The sequence below is a fragment of the Castor canadensis genome, chromosome 15 (genome assembly GCF_047511655.1).
Source record: "Castor canadensis chromosome 15, mCasCan1.hap1v2, whole genome shotgun sequence".
NCBI lineage: Eukaryota > Metazoa > Chordata > Mammalia > Rodentia > Castoridae > Castor > Castor canadensis.
In genome coordinates, this window is record NC_133400.1 from 6,852,171 (window position 1) to 6,868,386 (window position 16,216).

Sequence of the window (16,216 nt, forward strand, 5' to 3'; positions counted from 1 at the left end):
GACTGCATAGTGCTTGACTTCAAAGGCTTTACCCCTAGGTCCCTTCTCACTCTAAGGGCCTTGAGAGAGTAAGTCTGAGAAGCACTGGTTTAAATGTCCCAGGCAGTAGGTGCTCCGTGGAGTCTGGACTAGCAGGTTTGGATTGAGTCACTACAAACATCCTAAAATTCAGGTCATAAAGAATTACTGCAAACATAACCCTATCAGTTGCCAGTATTAATGTCAATTACTTCAGTCAGACCAATACTGCTCATTTTCTTTTTACCAACTTTTTTTTTTTTCTTTTGGTGGTACTGGGGGGTTGAATTCAGGGCTTCACACTTGCTAGGCAGGCGCTCTACCACTTAAGCCACTCCACCAGCCTGGACTGCTCATTTTCTTCAAGGGAAAAAGCAACTTCCAATTTTACTCAGCATCTTTCAGGTATTACACAAAATTTGTAGTTTATTTTCCCTTTATCTGAAGGGATCAGAAACACACTACTCTGATTTTCTTGCAAATGAGTGAGTGAGCAAAGAACTAATTATATCCTAGCCCTTTTTCCACCTTACACTAGAACCACATTATTTAGGGATAAAAGGCTACCCAGTGCTCACTCTGGCAGCCCATTATAAAATGATCAGATTTGGTGATGCACTAATTGGAGTAAATTCATTAACTAGACACTTTGAGTAAATTTTCCCCCAAAACTGAAACCCTAAGGAGTATAGTATTTATCTACTCCAAATAGGCACTTTGGTAACAGAGCGCCTTAAGGAAAATTGTGGCATATTTTCATGAGCAAAGGTAAAACAATAATGAAAATAACTGGGCACAATCATTATCATTTCTTCTGAAGATGATGAGTCTAAAAAGTTAAGGCAACAAAGTAAGTCACATCACGAGTAAGTAGGTTGAAGAACTTACACGAAAAGGTAGAATTCTAGCTTGTCTTTAATCACGGAATTTCAATTTTTACAAATAATTTGAGGACGATTCAGGTGACTAAGCTTGGGGGAGAGGGACGGTTCTTATACATGAAGAACAATTACATGCTCCATTTTCCTGTAACTTTTGGCTGGAATAATAAACATTGTCACTGAAACAGAAAATTTACAGCCATAGATCACTGCATTTTTATTTACAGAAAGTCACAAACAAACATGCACTTCTCTTTTGTTAGCACAATTTAAATAGATGTTTGAACATTAAGGCAGTGATGATTCTAAGACATGAAAATCTAAGTTAAGGCTTTATGTTTGTTCTGAAACCCATGTTTCTAGGCAACTGTGACCAAAGCCAAGTTTTTCTCCTAGGTTGAGTTCATCTGCCCTGACAGGTTTATTAACCCATTACCAAGTCCTTTGCATCAGCTGCATGGGATAAGCATTAGTACCAACACCATCAATGTGCTGTAATGAACCATTAGTCCCCTTCTTGGGTTTTATTTTGAGGACTCAGCCTTCAGGCAGCACTGTTTGGTAATTCCTCTTTAAAAAGTAAATAAAGCAACAAAATGCAGAATATCACACTTTACATGAATCTATTCCATATTTGTTAGCCTCAAAGCACAAATAACATCCTTGCCGGACCAAAGTGTTTCTTACTGAAGGGAAAGGTCACTTTAAAATTCTTTAAAGTAATTAAAACTACTTGCCCTATCAAGCTTAGAAGTGAAAAGTACTGAAATGGGGGAAGGCAGGAAAGTCCTTTCCTCTCCCCAACTGGTCATTTTTAACACTTTAGAGAGACAAACTTGTACACAGCCTGGGTTTGCTATGGAGTCTGCTCTGGAGCCCCACTCTGGCCTGCTGTGGAGAGCAGGAAGGACAACTGCAAACAGACGTTAACAATGTGAAATATATATTTGGTCTTCCTGCCTGGCACACAGCTCCTAATATCTTGTAATGCCACAGTGTTTTGTTCACATGCTAATGGGATCACTGGTGGCTGGTAGCCCCTAGGTAGCTTCAGGATGGGGACTGGTCACAGAAGAGACCAAGGCATGCTTAGAGGGTTAGGGACATTTTCCACCTCACTTTCCCACCAACCTTCAGGGAGGGGAGAAGAGCTGAAGGTTGTTAGTCGCCAGTGATTAATCAATCATGCCCATTTACTGAAGCTCCTATTAAAAACCCAAAGGACTTTTTTCTTTTATTCATATGTGCATACAATGTTTGGGTCATTTCTCCCCCCAGACCCAAAGGACTTTCGAGCATTCTAGATAGCTGAACATATACGTGGTGGTTCCAGGAAGGTGATGTGCCAGGAGAGGGTGTGGAGGCCTGCGACCCTTCCCACGCACCTCACCCTGTCTTTTCATCTGTGTCCTCTGCAGTAACACTGCTTCCCTGAGTTCTGTGAGATGAGCTAACAAATTAACTGACCGCAAGGAAGGGGTCACAGGATTCCCAATTTCTAGCTGGTTAGAGGCTCTGGAGGCCTGGACTCCAGGCACTGTCAGAACTGCCTGGCACCAGAAGACACCAAGCTGGGTGTCTGCTGCAGAACTGGCTGCCGGCTGGCATGGGGAAACGCACACATTTGATCAGACGTCTTCTGGATCGATGGTGGTGGAAAGCAGAGGAAAGTTTTCTTTTCAAAGAAATAGGCATGATTTCACCACTTAGGTTCCTGTGGTTTCGATGCCTCACTTGTACTAGAAGGATGGCTATTTACACTAAGTGCTTATAGCTCTTTTGCTAGGCAGTAACTTTGCAGCAACAAACTGAGTAAGGACTGTACACTCATGCTGGCAGCAGTAACAGCCCGTGAGAGCAGGGATGACAGTGACCACACGATAACCAGCAAAATCTAAAGCGAGCTGCAGTTTCCCTTGTGTGAGACAGCAAAGCAGACGCAGCTGCTGAGCAGGAGTCTCCAACCACAGAGGCATCATCGGCTGAAGTGTTTTAGGTGCAGTTTAAGTGTATTACACTTCACTAAAACATTTTGAAGGTTTAAGTTTGCACTCTCGTACCTGGAAAGCCTGGCTTCAGCTAAATGGCTGTATGGGTTTTATAGCTGTGAAATTTAAAAAAAAAAAAGATGGAAAGACTAGTTGTGAAGGAGCAAATGTAGGCCACACATTTGTTTTTAGGTCAACTTACACTTTATATACACTCACATTTATACACAGATTTCATGTTTACAAGTACAAAAGGCAAAGACCCACAGAGGATAAACAGCCACATCACCTAATACATTCCATAGCCAGCACTGTTGTCCCTGTGCCGTGTTCTAAATCCATAAGGGAGCAGCAGATACTGTCGCAGTGTGGACTCCACCTTCAGAAGTTGGAGACTGTGTGCAGCTCGGCACATGTCTGAGTTTCTACAGAGCTGAACTGAGACTCCATCGTGTTCCAGGCCAAATCAGCCAAAAGAAAGTCATCCATCGCTGTCTGAGTTTCATTGCTGGTGAAGAACAAGCTTCCCAGGGCTTCAAAGCCAGAACGCATGGTCTGTGTCTCTGCACTGTTCAACTGAACCTTGCTCTCTAAAGCAGGTGTGTGTCTAGTGGCGGAGGTTCCTTCGGTTTGCGTCTCTGTGTCAGATGAATCAGTGCTCATGGAGAAGCTGGAGTGTTTCAGAATGCTGCCTAGGGGCAGAGGAGGGCTACTGTCTAAGAAGAAGTTTAAGTCTGTTTGTGTCTGTGTGTCAAACATCTCCAGGCCTAAGAAGTTCGAACTCCCCCTGCACCCATAGGTCTGAGCAGAGGGGTCTGCGAGTAAGAAGTCGGTCTGGGTCTCTATGTCCAGTGATTCCAAGACTGGCTCAGTGTTCATGCTGCTAAGTTCACTCTCTTCAGTCTGAGTCTGGATATTTGAGGCTGAAAAGAACTCTTCAATATCAAAATCTATCCCGGGATTTTGGGCTGGGCCAGATGGGAGCTGGGTGTCAGGCCCAGGATTTGTGTCAGACAAAAGACTCCGGTTATCCAGTGTCTGACCAGGAAGGTTACTTGACAAGATGTTTTCTAAGTCACTGAGTAAATCTATGGTTTGGGTCTGGTTATCTGTCATGTTCTGTGCACTGAAGTTTAAAATGGGTGCAGATTTCTCCATATCTTGATTTAAAGTCTTAGGGTCATTCTGAGGTAACAAACCGTGAGTCACTGTCTCTGCTGCTAGACTGCTACTTATGATATTGTCTGTTTGAACATCATATGATGAGTGCACACTCTCAAAAATGTCTCTGCACATTCCAGCTTGGTCCATCGGTACTTGAGCATCTGTGGGGCTTTGCATCCCACTGGTTTGGGTTTCTCTGGAGATCCCACCTGGCTGGAAACAGGTGTCTATAAACCCATCGGTCTGAGCAGCTATGGACGAAGTTACCTTAGAGCTGGGCAGAAACGTCTGGGTGTGAACACTAATGGGGAGAGACACTTGAGAATCAAAGGACAGATCAGTCTGGGAACAGGACGACACAGAGGAGTCGGGGCCAAGCCACTGAGCAGAAGGTATCAAGTCTGGTGAGGCATAGGTCAGATCCGTCTGTATGTTGATTGAAGAAATGCTGTTCTTTTGACATGTGTTTCCTAGTTCTTGCAAAGGATGAGATGGACTTTTACCTAAGTTCACTTGAACACCTGTACTAACAGGCTCGGTAACAGGACTGATAATTTTTGAGAGAGGTAGGCTCTCCTTCAGAGAGCAAGCCTCTGAATCCAGACCAAGGATCAGGGTTCCTACTGACAAGGGCACTAAGTGCACAGCACCTGCCGAGGAGCCCTGATCCACACCTAACACCACTGGCTGGGCCGAAGAGTCGGCTGTAGGCACAAAGACAGGCATGGGAGAAAACTGCATGACCGGAAGTTTGACCAGAGCCACTCTGGGCTTTGGTAAAAGCAACTTCTGAGGGTATCTAGGAGGTGTCGTGACACTCTGCTTCCTGGCACTAGAGCTGCAAGAGTCTTCAAAAGAAGCTACTAGTTTTCTCTCTGAAGGTTTTAGTTCTTGAGGGTCTGGCTGAGGCACTGGTTGGTTGCTCAAGGATTCACTAGTTTTCTTGGACAATTTCTGGCTTTGCAGGTAGTTTTCCATTTTCCTTTTTTTACTAGGTGGATCCCTAAAAACAATGCCAAAGCAAAAAGAGAAACAATTTTAAAACGCAGCTTTCTGGGACCATGACACTATCTTCACTTACAAATGCTAGTTCCCGTATCAGAGGTCAGACTCCAGCCAGAGAAGACACACCCTCCCTCAGCTCTGAGACTTGGGCCTGTTACGGCAGGTGGACGTTCAGAAACTTGCAACAGGAAGGAGGAAGCATGCCTTTTTCCTTTTTAGTTTGTAAGTATTAGAATTCAACTTAGTACATGGGAGCTAAAAGATTTATATGTAATGCAAATTTTATCATTTTTAGAGCAGGAAGCTACTACAATGACTATAAATTTGATTTTAAAATGAAGTGTAGATTCACGATAAACTTACCCTTTAACAATCGACTATCCCTCTCATAGAAAATGCTGGAAGCAGAGGTTTTTGAATGGGAATAGTAAGAGCCCCTCACAGAGGGGTGGCAAAAGCAAAAGGAGGAAAAAATGGGTCAAGATTCCATGCCTTGGGCCCGGCAGCACACTCTGTAGTCTCAGTGCTCCTGAGGCTGAAGCAGGAATATGAAGAGTTCAAGTCTCAAACACAACACAACACAAAAGACCTTCTTCGATGGCACATATGTTCTCCACTATTCCTTTTGCTCTCTCCACAGCTACTGATTTTTGTGGCACCATTTGTTTGCCCCTTACCTGTGTTCTGCAGGGATCTCGTGGCCAGTTCGGTAGATGTGAGACTGCAATGCTGTTCTGCTGGCATAGGGACAGCCACACGTGCACTGGAAGGTCTTGCCACAGTCCTCTGCGTGTCTTTTCAAGTCCCACTCGGTGCCATAGGAATTGCTGCACTTGCTGCATTTATGCTTCTTCTCGGCATGCATCTTCATGAAGTGCTGTGAAGAACAGAGACACGGATGAGAAACAGCCACTGCCCAAAGCACTCTGGAGACCACCAACCTTCTAAAACAAATGACACTGCCCAGGCATAAAATGTGGCAGTCCAAACCAAGACTTTACTTCTTATTTAATTTTTTCCCCATTTTTATTAGCATATGTTTGTTGTACGGGGGGATTTATTGTAACAGTTCTTACATTGTACATTGGTTAGATTGCTCCCACCACCTCTCCCCACCCCAGCAACCCCCACCTCACCCTACTTAAAGCAATTGCAAGAGGTTTCACTGCTCTATTTCGTGTATGTATGTGAATCCCATTAACCATATTCCCTCACCTTCATCTCCTCCAGTCACTCTCCCTCATCCCACAAGTACCACCCACCCCCCACATTGTCCCTATTTTACAGTTCTGTCTTTCATTTATTCCAAAGTAAATATTGAGAGGTTTCTCTATGTATCCCTGCTGTGGGTATACTTTACTTTGTTCTATTTACTCTCCCTCACCCCTTTACATCCCACCCCCCCATTTTTCAACAGCTTTCAATACACATCCTTATATCCTCTACCTTCACAGATGTGATGTTTTACAATATTACTGATGCTCTGTCATTCTCTTTTCCTTTCCCTCCTCTCCCAAGTTCAAAAGAGTAGTTCCACTTTTACAATGTAAATTTGTATATGCAAATCAAGACTTTAAAACAGCAAACTGCCACATGCCTCTCCTTACAGTTTTGGCTTCATGCAAAATGAGAAGGTTGTCTTGGAACCAATGCTGGAACCCAGCACTTGAACTTGGATTTACAGCTAGGGGATGTCTGTGATGCTCCTCTCAGGACGCCTCTGTTAGACCCTCAGGAAACATTTCAGACGACCGTCTCTTCTAGTCCTGAATTCCTCTTTCCCCAGTGGTTGGGGCCTCCCCCGTGTTAAGACAGCTGTTCTCCACTCCCGTCCCCTACTCTGAGGGTCCTTCCCCTGGGAGCACAGAGACTTTGGAGGCAGTCATGCAAATTTCCAGTCTTGGCTGGATGGTCTTCTTCTCTCCCTGTTCAAAAACACATCTGGACACTTTCCTCCACTCCAATGCCTTCATATTCACATGGACACACCCTGTAAGGGGACTTAGCAGCACCAAGGAGGGATCGAAGAACTCATGCTAAGTAATCAGAACGCACACCAGGTTTATACCACTCATATTTCATCTTCAGACAAGAATATTAAGAAAAGTAAAATACCTGTTTTACAAGAGAAAACTGAGAAAATGGCCTTTCAGGGCCTCTAGGACATCCTTCAATTGGACAACAGTAGAATTTTGGTATGGTTTTCAAATCTTTTCTTATTGTTGGATTTACTATGCCATCCTGCAAAAGGAAATTATGTAATTATTTTCAAAGAACTAATAGAACAGGCTGGTGGTAGAAATAAGGTAGTATAAGACTTCTTTTTTTTTTTGGCGGTACTGGGGTTTGAACTCAGGGTCTCAGGCTTGCTAGGGCAGGTACTCTACCACTTGAGCCATTCCACCAACAGGGCTCTTTCTAGGGTGATGAAACTTTTCTAACCCTGCATTGTGGTGATGGCTGTACAAATCTGTCAATCTGAAAAGAAGCTATTCACTTAAAGTTGGTATACTGTATGATATGTATATTACAGTTTAATAAATCTTCTATAAATGTTCCAAAAAACTACATTTTCTTAAAACTCTCACTTCTCTGTATTCCTTTAGAACTCCTTCTAACCTTAAAACACCGCCCTTGGACTGCAGCCAGCTCTTCTGTCCACAAGCAGAATCATTCACGGTCATGCAGGCTCAAGACTTGATTTCATCCTTGGTCTTCTCTGTCACTTCCCTCAGGAGTCTTAAGTCTGGGCCCCCGAAAAAAGTCTCCTTTGACTAGGACCTGGGGCCTTCCTCATGGCACTGTGACTTTCTCTGATCACCCTGTCTCCTAAAGTAGCTGAAGCTGGCGGAACGCCTTTCGTACAGCAGTGAATGAAGGCGCCCACCAGATCTGACATGTAGCAATCATTACGAAGCCCAGGACTAACACAGCTTTTACTACACGTTGAGCACTGTCCTGGGCACTTTCTGCATGTTAACCCATTTAATCCATCTCTCGTTAGCGACGTGGCTGGCTTTAAAAAACAATTTTTTTTGAGACAGGGTCCTAACTATGTAGCCCAAGCTGGCCTCAAACTCATGATCCTCCTGCCTCCACTTCCCAAATACTGGAATTGCAGACATGTACCACCTCTGACGACTAACTTTTTTTTTTTTCTTTTAAGAGATGGGGTCTCACTGTGTTGCCCAGGCTGGCCTGGAACTCCTTAGCTCAAGTGATCCTCCTGCCTCTGCCTTCTAAGTGCTAGGTCTACGTGTGCATGCCATGGCTCTGGCTGCACTTGGCTTCTGAGCTGGGATTTTAAAATAACTGTGAGTCAAGTTAGCTTGAGATGCTCCATGTCACTGCCCACATATCTCAGGCCTTAGACTCGTGGTGGTTTCCAGCATAGTCTACGGCCCCTCCCAGCTGGCCCTAAAGGAGGGGGCAGGGTGATAACCTCTCCCCTGTGGGTCACCAGAAAAACAGGAGATCTGTTCAGACCTCAGCTGCTGCCTGCATCACCCAGGACAGGGGCTCTCCTGTCCTGTGGGGAAAGGGCTCACTGCCCTTGGAACACACTCATTCCTTTCTAGGGTCAGCGTGCCTCTGGACATGTGAGATGCTGGAACCACTCTGCCTGTCTCTTTCACCCCTCTCAAGAGGAACACGCTGACTTTGCTGAGTCTGTCCACCCCTTAGAGGGAAAAGCAGTTATCCTTGCTTTAAACTCCGAAATTTACCTCTTGTTGTTATCAAGTTCTGATATTCCTCCATGTTTTCAGCACTAGCCCATCCCTCCACAGGCCCACCATGCTATGCTGGCTAGGCATTCATATTCCTTTGGATATTTCAATGGTCTCCAAAAATTCCCCTTTTCCTTCTAACATTATTAAAAACTTAGCATCCCAGAAAAAGTATTTGTGTATCATTAATGACAAAAAAAGCATGATATAAAATAAAATCCAAATTCACTATGCCTTCACCTGCCACTACAACCATCTTTTTCTGTTCTTTTTTCATGCATTGCCTTAGTCACCTAACATTTTAAAAAATAAACAGGTCTGGCGAGTGACTCAGGTGGTAGAATGCCTGCCTAGCAAGGGTGAAGCCCTGAGTTCAAACAAACAAAAAACCTTGTGGTTGAAAGATTTTTATAGATTTTACTTTATTCATTTTGTCCTTACAGTCTTTTTTAACCTTTTGTTTTTACTGCTTTGCAGGTCTGGGAACTGAACTCAGGGCTTTGCGCATGCAAGGCAAGCGCTCTACCACTGAGCCGTATTCTCAGCCCTCCTGCCGCTTTTTCCCTCCAGTGCTCCATACTTGGGTGGTCTCCTTTGAAGGTCCGATTAGAGCCCCACAGCCTCCTGGCTCCTTCAGATAGAGCACTGTGGAGACCTTGGTGGTTAGCTGTTTCTACCACAGACTTGAGGTATGACGTGGACAGGTTAGCCATTTTTCAACAGAGTGCACACTTCACTCAGGACTGCTTTGCAGTTTAGATATATGGATTAGTACAGAGCCTGGTCCAGTCCACATGCTCAATGCTCTGAGTCCCTGGTTCAGTTCACCATCCCTGGTCTAAACAGCCGTTCTGATACTCCTCTTGGTACTGTCTTCCTGTTTAAGAAGAAAACAACGACACGCTACACAAAGAGCAGTCCAGGCTGGGACCCCATGACACGTGTTCTGTTGTAACTGGTCTCCGGTAGGGATTAGGGATCCATCTTTGGTTTTAACATCTCCCCAGATGATCCCAGGAGTCTTAAAAACTCCTGGGGTAGCTGATGAACCCGTGGGTCCTGGAACTGGATCATTAGTTTGAATTTTCTACCTTGCTACTTTATGTGACCTTGAGCAAATTAAGCTGTCTTGGTTTCCTCCTCTGTAAAATGGGCATAACAACAGGGCCTCTTTCAGGGTTGTGGTGGGGACTCAGCTAATGCATGTAAAGGGCTTAGAATGGGGCCTGCTACGTAATAAGCAATTAGTGCTAGCTCGTGGTAACTAGGGAGGCTTTCTTCTCGCCAGTCTACTGCTCATCAATTAACTACTCTAAACCGGTGCTTACGGTAAGAATCCTTGTGAAGGACTAACTGAATGCTCCTGCCTTTGTGGAGCACTGGCACCTGCTGGCTTTAATGACCAGGATACCGCCCCTCAAACAGCCTCATTCCATCTACCAATTCATCTAATGTTCTGTGTTTTCTTTTCTCTTTGTTTTGAGAAAGGGTCTTGCTGTGTAGCCCAGGCTGGACTTGAACTCAAGATCCTCAGTAGTGTTTTGTTTTTTTGATGGAACACTTTAAATCAACTTACAGCTTTTTCACCTAGCATCGTTCACCTAGTGAACGAAAAAGCATATGCGTGAGAAGGCAACACACTCTAAAACCCTTCATTCATTTGATCAACATCAAATTCCTCTCAGCCACTTTACATTCCAGGGAATTTCCTCCTTATCTGCTCCTAAGCTGTCAAATGCTTCTCAAAACTGCTGACCGGATCACTTCAAAACTCATGACATACTGTGCGACGTGGAGCAAGCCTGTAATCCCAGAACTGGGGAGGCAGAGCAGGAGAATCTCGAGTTTGAGGCAGCCAGGCTATACAGTTAGTTTGAGAACAGCCTGGGCCCTATAGTGAGGCCCTAGCTAAAAAAAAACCAAAACTCAGGGCTCAAGTGGTAGAGTATCTGCCTAACAAGCAGAGAGTCCTGAGTTTAAAGCCCAGTACCTCACATAAATTCACAATTTATGACACCTCCTCAGGACTGCTCAGCAACCCTTTTGTTAATGCTCCCACAGCCCACAGTACAAGCTCACCTCTTTATGAATGCCATTCCTGACCCCAGCCTTTCCTTTCTCACTGCTCCTGCTTTAAGTCCTCCTGACTCTCTGATCTGTGTAGACAACCTCTTAACTAATGTCTGTCTCCTACTCGCACTTTGCCAGATCCATCTTTCTAAAGTAGAGCTGTAAGCATGCCATAACCTCACTCAACCATTTTCAGCAGCACTGTTATGCTTTGGGTCTTAAATAAGCTTAAAGGCTTGGTTGCCAGCCTGTGGTACGGCTGGAGTCAATGCAACTTTCAGGAAGTGGGGCCCAGTGGGAGGGAGTGGGATCACTGGGGTGCCCTTTAGAAGGGGCTTTGGTCCCTGGGCCTCTCTCTCTCTGCTTCCTGGCTGCCATGAGGTGAGCAGCTTTGCTCCAACACATGCTCCCTTCATGATGTTCTGCCTTGCTACAGGCTTGAAGCAACAGAGCCAAGTTCCACGGACTAAAACCTCTGAAATGGTGGGCCAAAATAAACCTTTCCTCCTTGAAAGCTGATTTTCTCAGGTATTTTGTCACAGCAATGGAAAACTGACTATCACTTCCTAAGACCAGATTTCTCTAGCCTGTGACATTCAAAGTCCCTTTCTCCTCTCTCCTGACTCTGTTACACCTAATGGAACTACTGGCTGCATATCCCTTAGCCTGACTTTGCATAGACTTAAACATTCCTAACCTGGAGATCTAAAATCTAAAATGCTTCTTGAAATCTGAAACTTCTCCAGTGTCATGTCGGTGTTCAAAGAGGTTCAGATTTTAGGGCATTGTAGATTTCGGTTTCTCAACCTGTGATGATAATTTCCCAGACTTTTTCATGGGAAGGGATTTCCTAGTGTCTTCTGCTGCACTTGAGAATATTCTGAACGGCGTTTATGTTTAATACAAATTTATGGCATTGTATTGAATATGTTCAAGTGGCCACCTAAGCCAGAATTATACTATAAGTGGCAACGAGACCACAAAAGACACCCTAACTGGAAGGTGATAACCCCTTGCTGCCCTTATTATGGGCCACGGTAGTCACCTGACATTTCTGCTTCCTGGGGCCAACTTCTCTATCACCCTGGTTTTTGGGCCTTCTTCCCATTCTTGTTCTGAGACAGTTAAGTTCAAGGGTAGTTTGGAGAGATGAGAAATGCCACTTGCACAACAAAGTAAGAATTGCAGTGGGAAAGATGTTTTGTTCTGCAGTACTATGTATATTCACAAATAAAATTTACTACACTTTTTGTACTATATCTTCTGTGTGTATAACTGAAAACAATGGCCACAAAAATACGTTATAAGGAAACTTTTTTTTTTGCTGTACTGAGGATGGAACCTAGGGCCTTCAGCATGCTAGATAAGCACTGTACCAATTGAAACACATCTCCAGTCCTTTCTTCTTTTTTTTTTGCGGTGTGTGTATGCATGTGTTTGTTTGCTTTTGATAGGGTTCTGGATAACTCTGCCAGAGCTGGCCTTGAATTTGAGATCCTTCTGCCTTTGCTTTCTGAGTAGAAGCTGAGATTACATGAGTGTGCCACCACACCTGGCTTCATGAAGAAACATTTAAGTGACAGAATTTGAAAAAGGGCCTGTAAGAGGGAACAATCCAAAAACAAGATGGAAGGGTTGGGGGTACAGCTTAGTAGTAAAACACTTGCCTAGCATCTGCAAGGACTTGGGTTCTGTCCCCAGCACTGCAACAAAACACACACACACACACACACACACACACACACACACAAAGAGATAGAAAAAAGTACATATAAAAGAAGGAAAAGGAGAGCCACAGTTGAAGAGTACAGTGTAAGAGGAAAGGACTGTAAAGACGGCAATGGGAATTGTCTAGCACAGGATGCATTCACAGACAGCATTCAGGAAGGAAACCAGATGCTTGCTTAATCATCTTATTCCAAACTGAAAACCAGTGGTCCTCACACAATATGGACTACAGAGCAACTTGGAACTTTTCCTTTCCTTTTTAAAAGAATTTTCTAGCAAATCACTGAAAACATAACCCCCACTGAACATAATATAAGATCCTCTAAGTTACATAAATGTGGCTTGAGAAGAGGTTCTTTTAAGTGCCCACCTGTTCCTGCGCTGCTTTCTAAAGGGAGGAGAAAAATCTGGAGCAGTCAAGGAAGGCCTACTTCCTCCCACTCTTCCTTTCTCTGGATCATTTTAGCTTTCACTTCAAATCATCATAGCTCCCATTTCTCCATGGAGCCCACGTGTATACAAGACTGGGCTAGGATATTTCCAGATTTCTTTGTAGGACTTATCTTAAAAACCCACATGGAGCCAAAAGCAGCAACTATACTGAAGCTTACAATTCAACCCCTCAGTCTTACTCATTATCCTTCAGAAGGGTTGGTTAATCATTTACATTTAAGAAGGGAGTCTTTGCTTGGGGTATCTTATGAAAATAAGAATGAAGTAAGAGCCACACAGCAACTCATGGGGAAGGAAATAAAAGCTGATTACAGCCTGGAAAATATAAAAACAAGAAATTAGAATTATGTGAGTAGCTGTAACCAATGAAAATATCCTCTGAGTATAAGAATGTCTGCCAGAGTAGATTTAGGCTGAAAAGGGGAAGCTCCTTAAACCACAGGGAGCTTCCCAACTACCCTGTGTCCCCACACCTTTCTCATCTATGTCTTTCCTTGTAATACTTTGAGAACATCACTGTCAAGAATGACAAGCGAACTGAAGAGCCTACTGGGCAGTAAACAGGTTGAGGGTGGAGTTGCCCCCATCACAAAGGTGTGACTATACCTGTCACATAAGCCCCTTCATTTAAGAAACTGGATCCCTCTCCACCAAGATGCTGATGCCCAGGGGCTGCCAGCACCATGGTAGAAAGGCAGAAGATGCCAGAAAAGTGGCTAACTGACCAGGAAACATCAGTGACCGTTTTGAGGGAGGTGTAACTCCTGCTAAAAAATGTTGCCCCAGGGACCTCGGCAGGAATCTGTCTTAAGTTCAGAAAGAGTTCCCTGCTGCCTTCAGATAAGAGAAAGCTGAAAAAAGAAATGGCTAACTGGAAAGAATGATTTCATTTCTGACATTCATGACAGGGAGGATACTGATGGCCTGAAACTCAAAGCCCAAGATTTGACTGTCACCAGGTGTGGTGGCTCACACCCTAATAACTCAGGTTCTCAGGAGGGAGAGATCAGGAGGAACGTGGTTATTGGCCAGCCTGGGCAAAAAGTTAGCAAGATGTCATCTCAATTTACACTCAAGCTGAGTGTAGTAGAGATGCCTGTGATCCTAGCTATGTGGGAGTCCATAGTAGGAGAATCATCGTCCATGGCAGCCTGTGAGTTAAAGCTGCTGAAAAAATAACTAAAAGCAAAAAAGGGCTGGTGTCATGGCTCAAGTGGGAGAGCACCTGCGTAGCAACTGGGAGGCCCTGAGTTCAAATTCCGCCACTGCAAAAAAAAGTAAAAATTTGTATTTGCTCATTTTCCTCATTCTTGGTTAATTACATGTTATGTACTGGTCTCTTGTAGATTACTGAACTTTATAGATATTTTAAGACCTTAAAAGTTCAATACATTTGTCCCATGACAGACTACAACCTCAAAGTTTCTGCTGCTCAGTTCTCACCAGAAGCCTGATTCTAAGGAAGGTTCCAAGGAGGATTTACACGAAGGGAAGGGCAGACAGAGCTCTGATCAGAACCTGATTCTGAGCAATCAGACCAGACCATGGGGTGTTACCTATTCACAAAATTGCTTTCAATAACTTAGCTTTCCAGAATGTCACTGCTGGCCCACAGGCTTTAGGTGGTGGAAGGAAATTCCCTGTTGTAATGACTGAGAGACTGTGACTTAACAGGTCTGGTGAGACCAGCCGTCTGGATTTTCAGTAAGATTCCACACAAGTTCACCCACGGTTTGAAAATCACTGCCCCCTTTTACATAACGGTGTGGAGGGTCTGCTGAGACGACTGTCCTGTCACATCGTGTCCCTTCCTAAGAAGATCCACGGGACAAATCTCCCTCTGGTCTCATTCCCGAGCAGAGTTGACCTTAACAACAGTTAAACTTGTGGCTGATGGTGCTTAGTTAGAGCCAACCTTGCAGATGCTTTTGAAAAACCGGGCAGGACCCACGGACGGTATGGCGGGTGAGGTGCAAAGCCCAGGGACTCAGCCGGGGTTAATCCTCGCACTCCCTCGGTGGCACAACCTGTTTCTCATCGAGGGAATGGGGGTGGTGCGCACTTCTCCAAGTGCAGTGAGGAAGGACTGCGGCGACGCAAGGTGGCACAACCTGCTCCTTTCTCATCAAGGGAATGGGGGTGACGCGCACTCGCCGGGGTGGGGGGGGGCAGGTGACAAGTGGCCTGTGTGGCACGACACGGACCTCGGGGTCGGCGTGTGCGCGCTGCGCACTTCTCCGCGGGGTCCCGCGTGCGCTCGGCCTGCGCGCGCGTGTGGACACTAGGCGTCCCCCGAGCCCCGCGCCGCGCCCCCCGCGCTTTGTTGAGCCGAGCCGAGCCGAGCCGAGCCGAGCCGAGTCGGGCCGGGTCGGGTCGGGTCGGGCCGAGCCGCGTCGTGCTCACCTGCAGGCGGTGGCTCTTGACCAGGTGCATGTTGAGCGCGGGGCTGTTGGGCAGGATCTTGCCGCAGCCGCGCACGGTGCACAGGATGTTGGTCCGCACGGCCCGGGACAACTCGCTTACCGACGGCTGGATCAGCTCCCGGGCCGGCGGCGCCGGGGCCGCGGGCTGCTGCCTCGACGCCGTGGGTCGCGGGCGGCTACCTCTCAGCCGGGGTCCCGGAGGTCCCCATGGCCCCGAGGCGGCGGCGGCGGCTCCCCTCGCGGCCTCCGGGACAGTCGGGGCAGCTGCCGCCGGAGCCGCGGACCCCGCCGCCGCCGCCGCCTCCGATGCCGCCATGGCTCCCGCACCGCCGCCGGCCTCGGCTCACAGGTCCCGCCCCCGTTGCAGCCACTTCCGGCAGGGGGCGGGTCCGCCCTGCTCATTAGCATCCGGCGGCCGCGGCGCCCCCTGCCTGCCGCGGGTAGCTCATCTCCCAGGGAGCCGACGCCAGGTGAGGCAAGGAACCTTCAGCGCCAACAGGTAAAAGGTATTGGTCTGGCTGATCTATTCGTTCCTTGCCTTCTTAGGAACTTGACGTCAGGCAACAGTTGGGAGGAAGGAAAGCAATGCTGTCAGTAGCTTTAACTATAAAGGTTACAAACAACCCAAAGCGTCTGTGGCATGAGAGGGGTCCTTCAACCAGGCTCTGAGGGCTGATGTACTTTGCGTTTTGTGCTCAAGACAACGGTAGCGGGTAAGTACGGTAAGTCTTACTGTGCCGAAGAGGAAATTGAGGCTT

General features: G+C 46.1%; 1 protein-coding gene across 1 annotated transcript; it reads right to left on the reverse strand.

Annotated features, from left to right (window-relative positions):
* Positions 1-915: 915 nt before the first annotated feature.
* Positions 916-15,774, reverse strand: Atmin (ATM interactor). The gene is made up of 4 exons (XM_020170314.2): positions 15,439-15,774; positions 7,172-7,297; positions 5,734-5,933; positions 916-5,054 (listed from the first exon to the last, which is right to left on the reverse strand). Exons 1-4 carry the CDS (start codon positions 15,772-15,774, stop codon positions 3,269-3,271), a joined length of 2,448 nt encoding a protein of 815 aa, XP_020025903.1. The 3' UTR covers positions 916-3,268.
* Between the last annotated feature and the right edge of the window lie 442 nt (positions 15,775-16,216).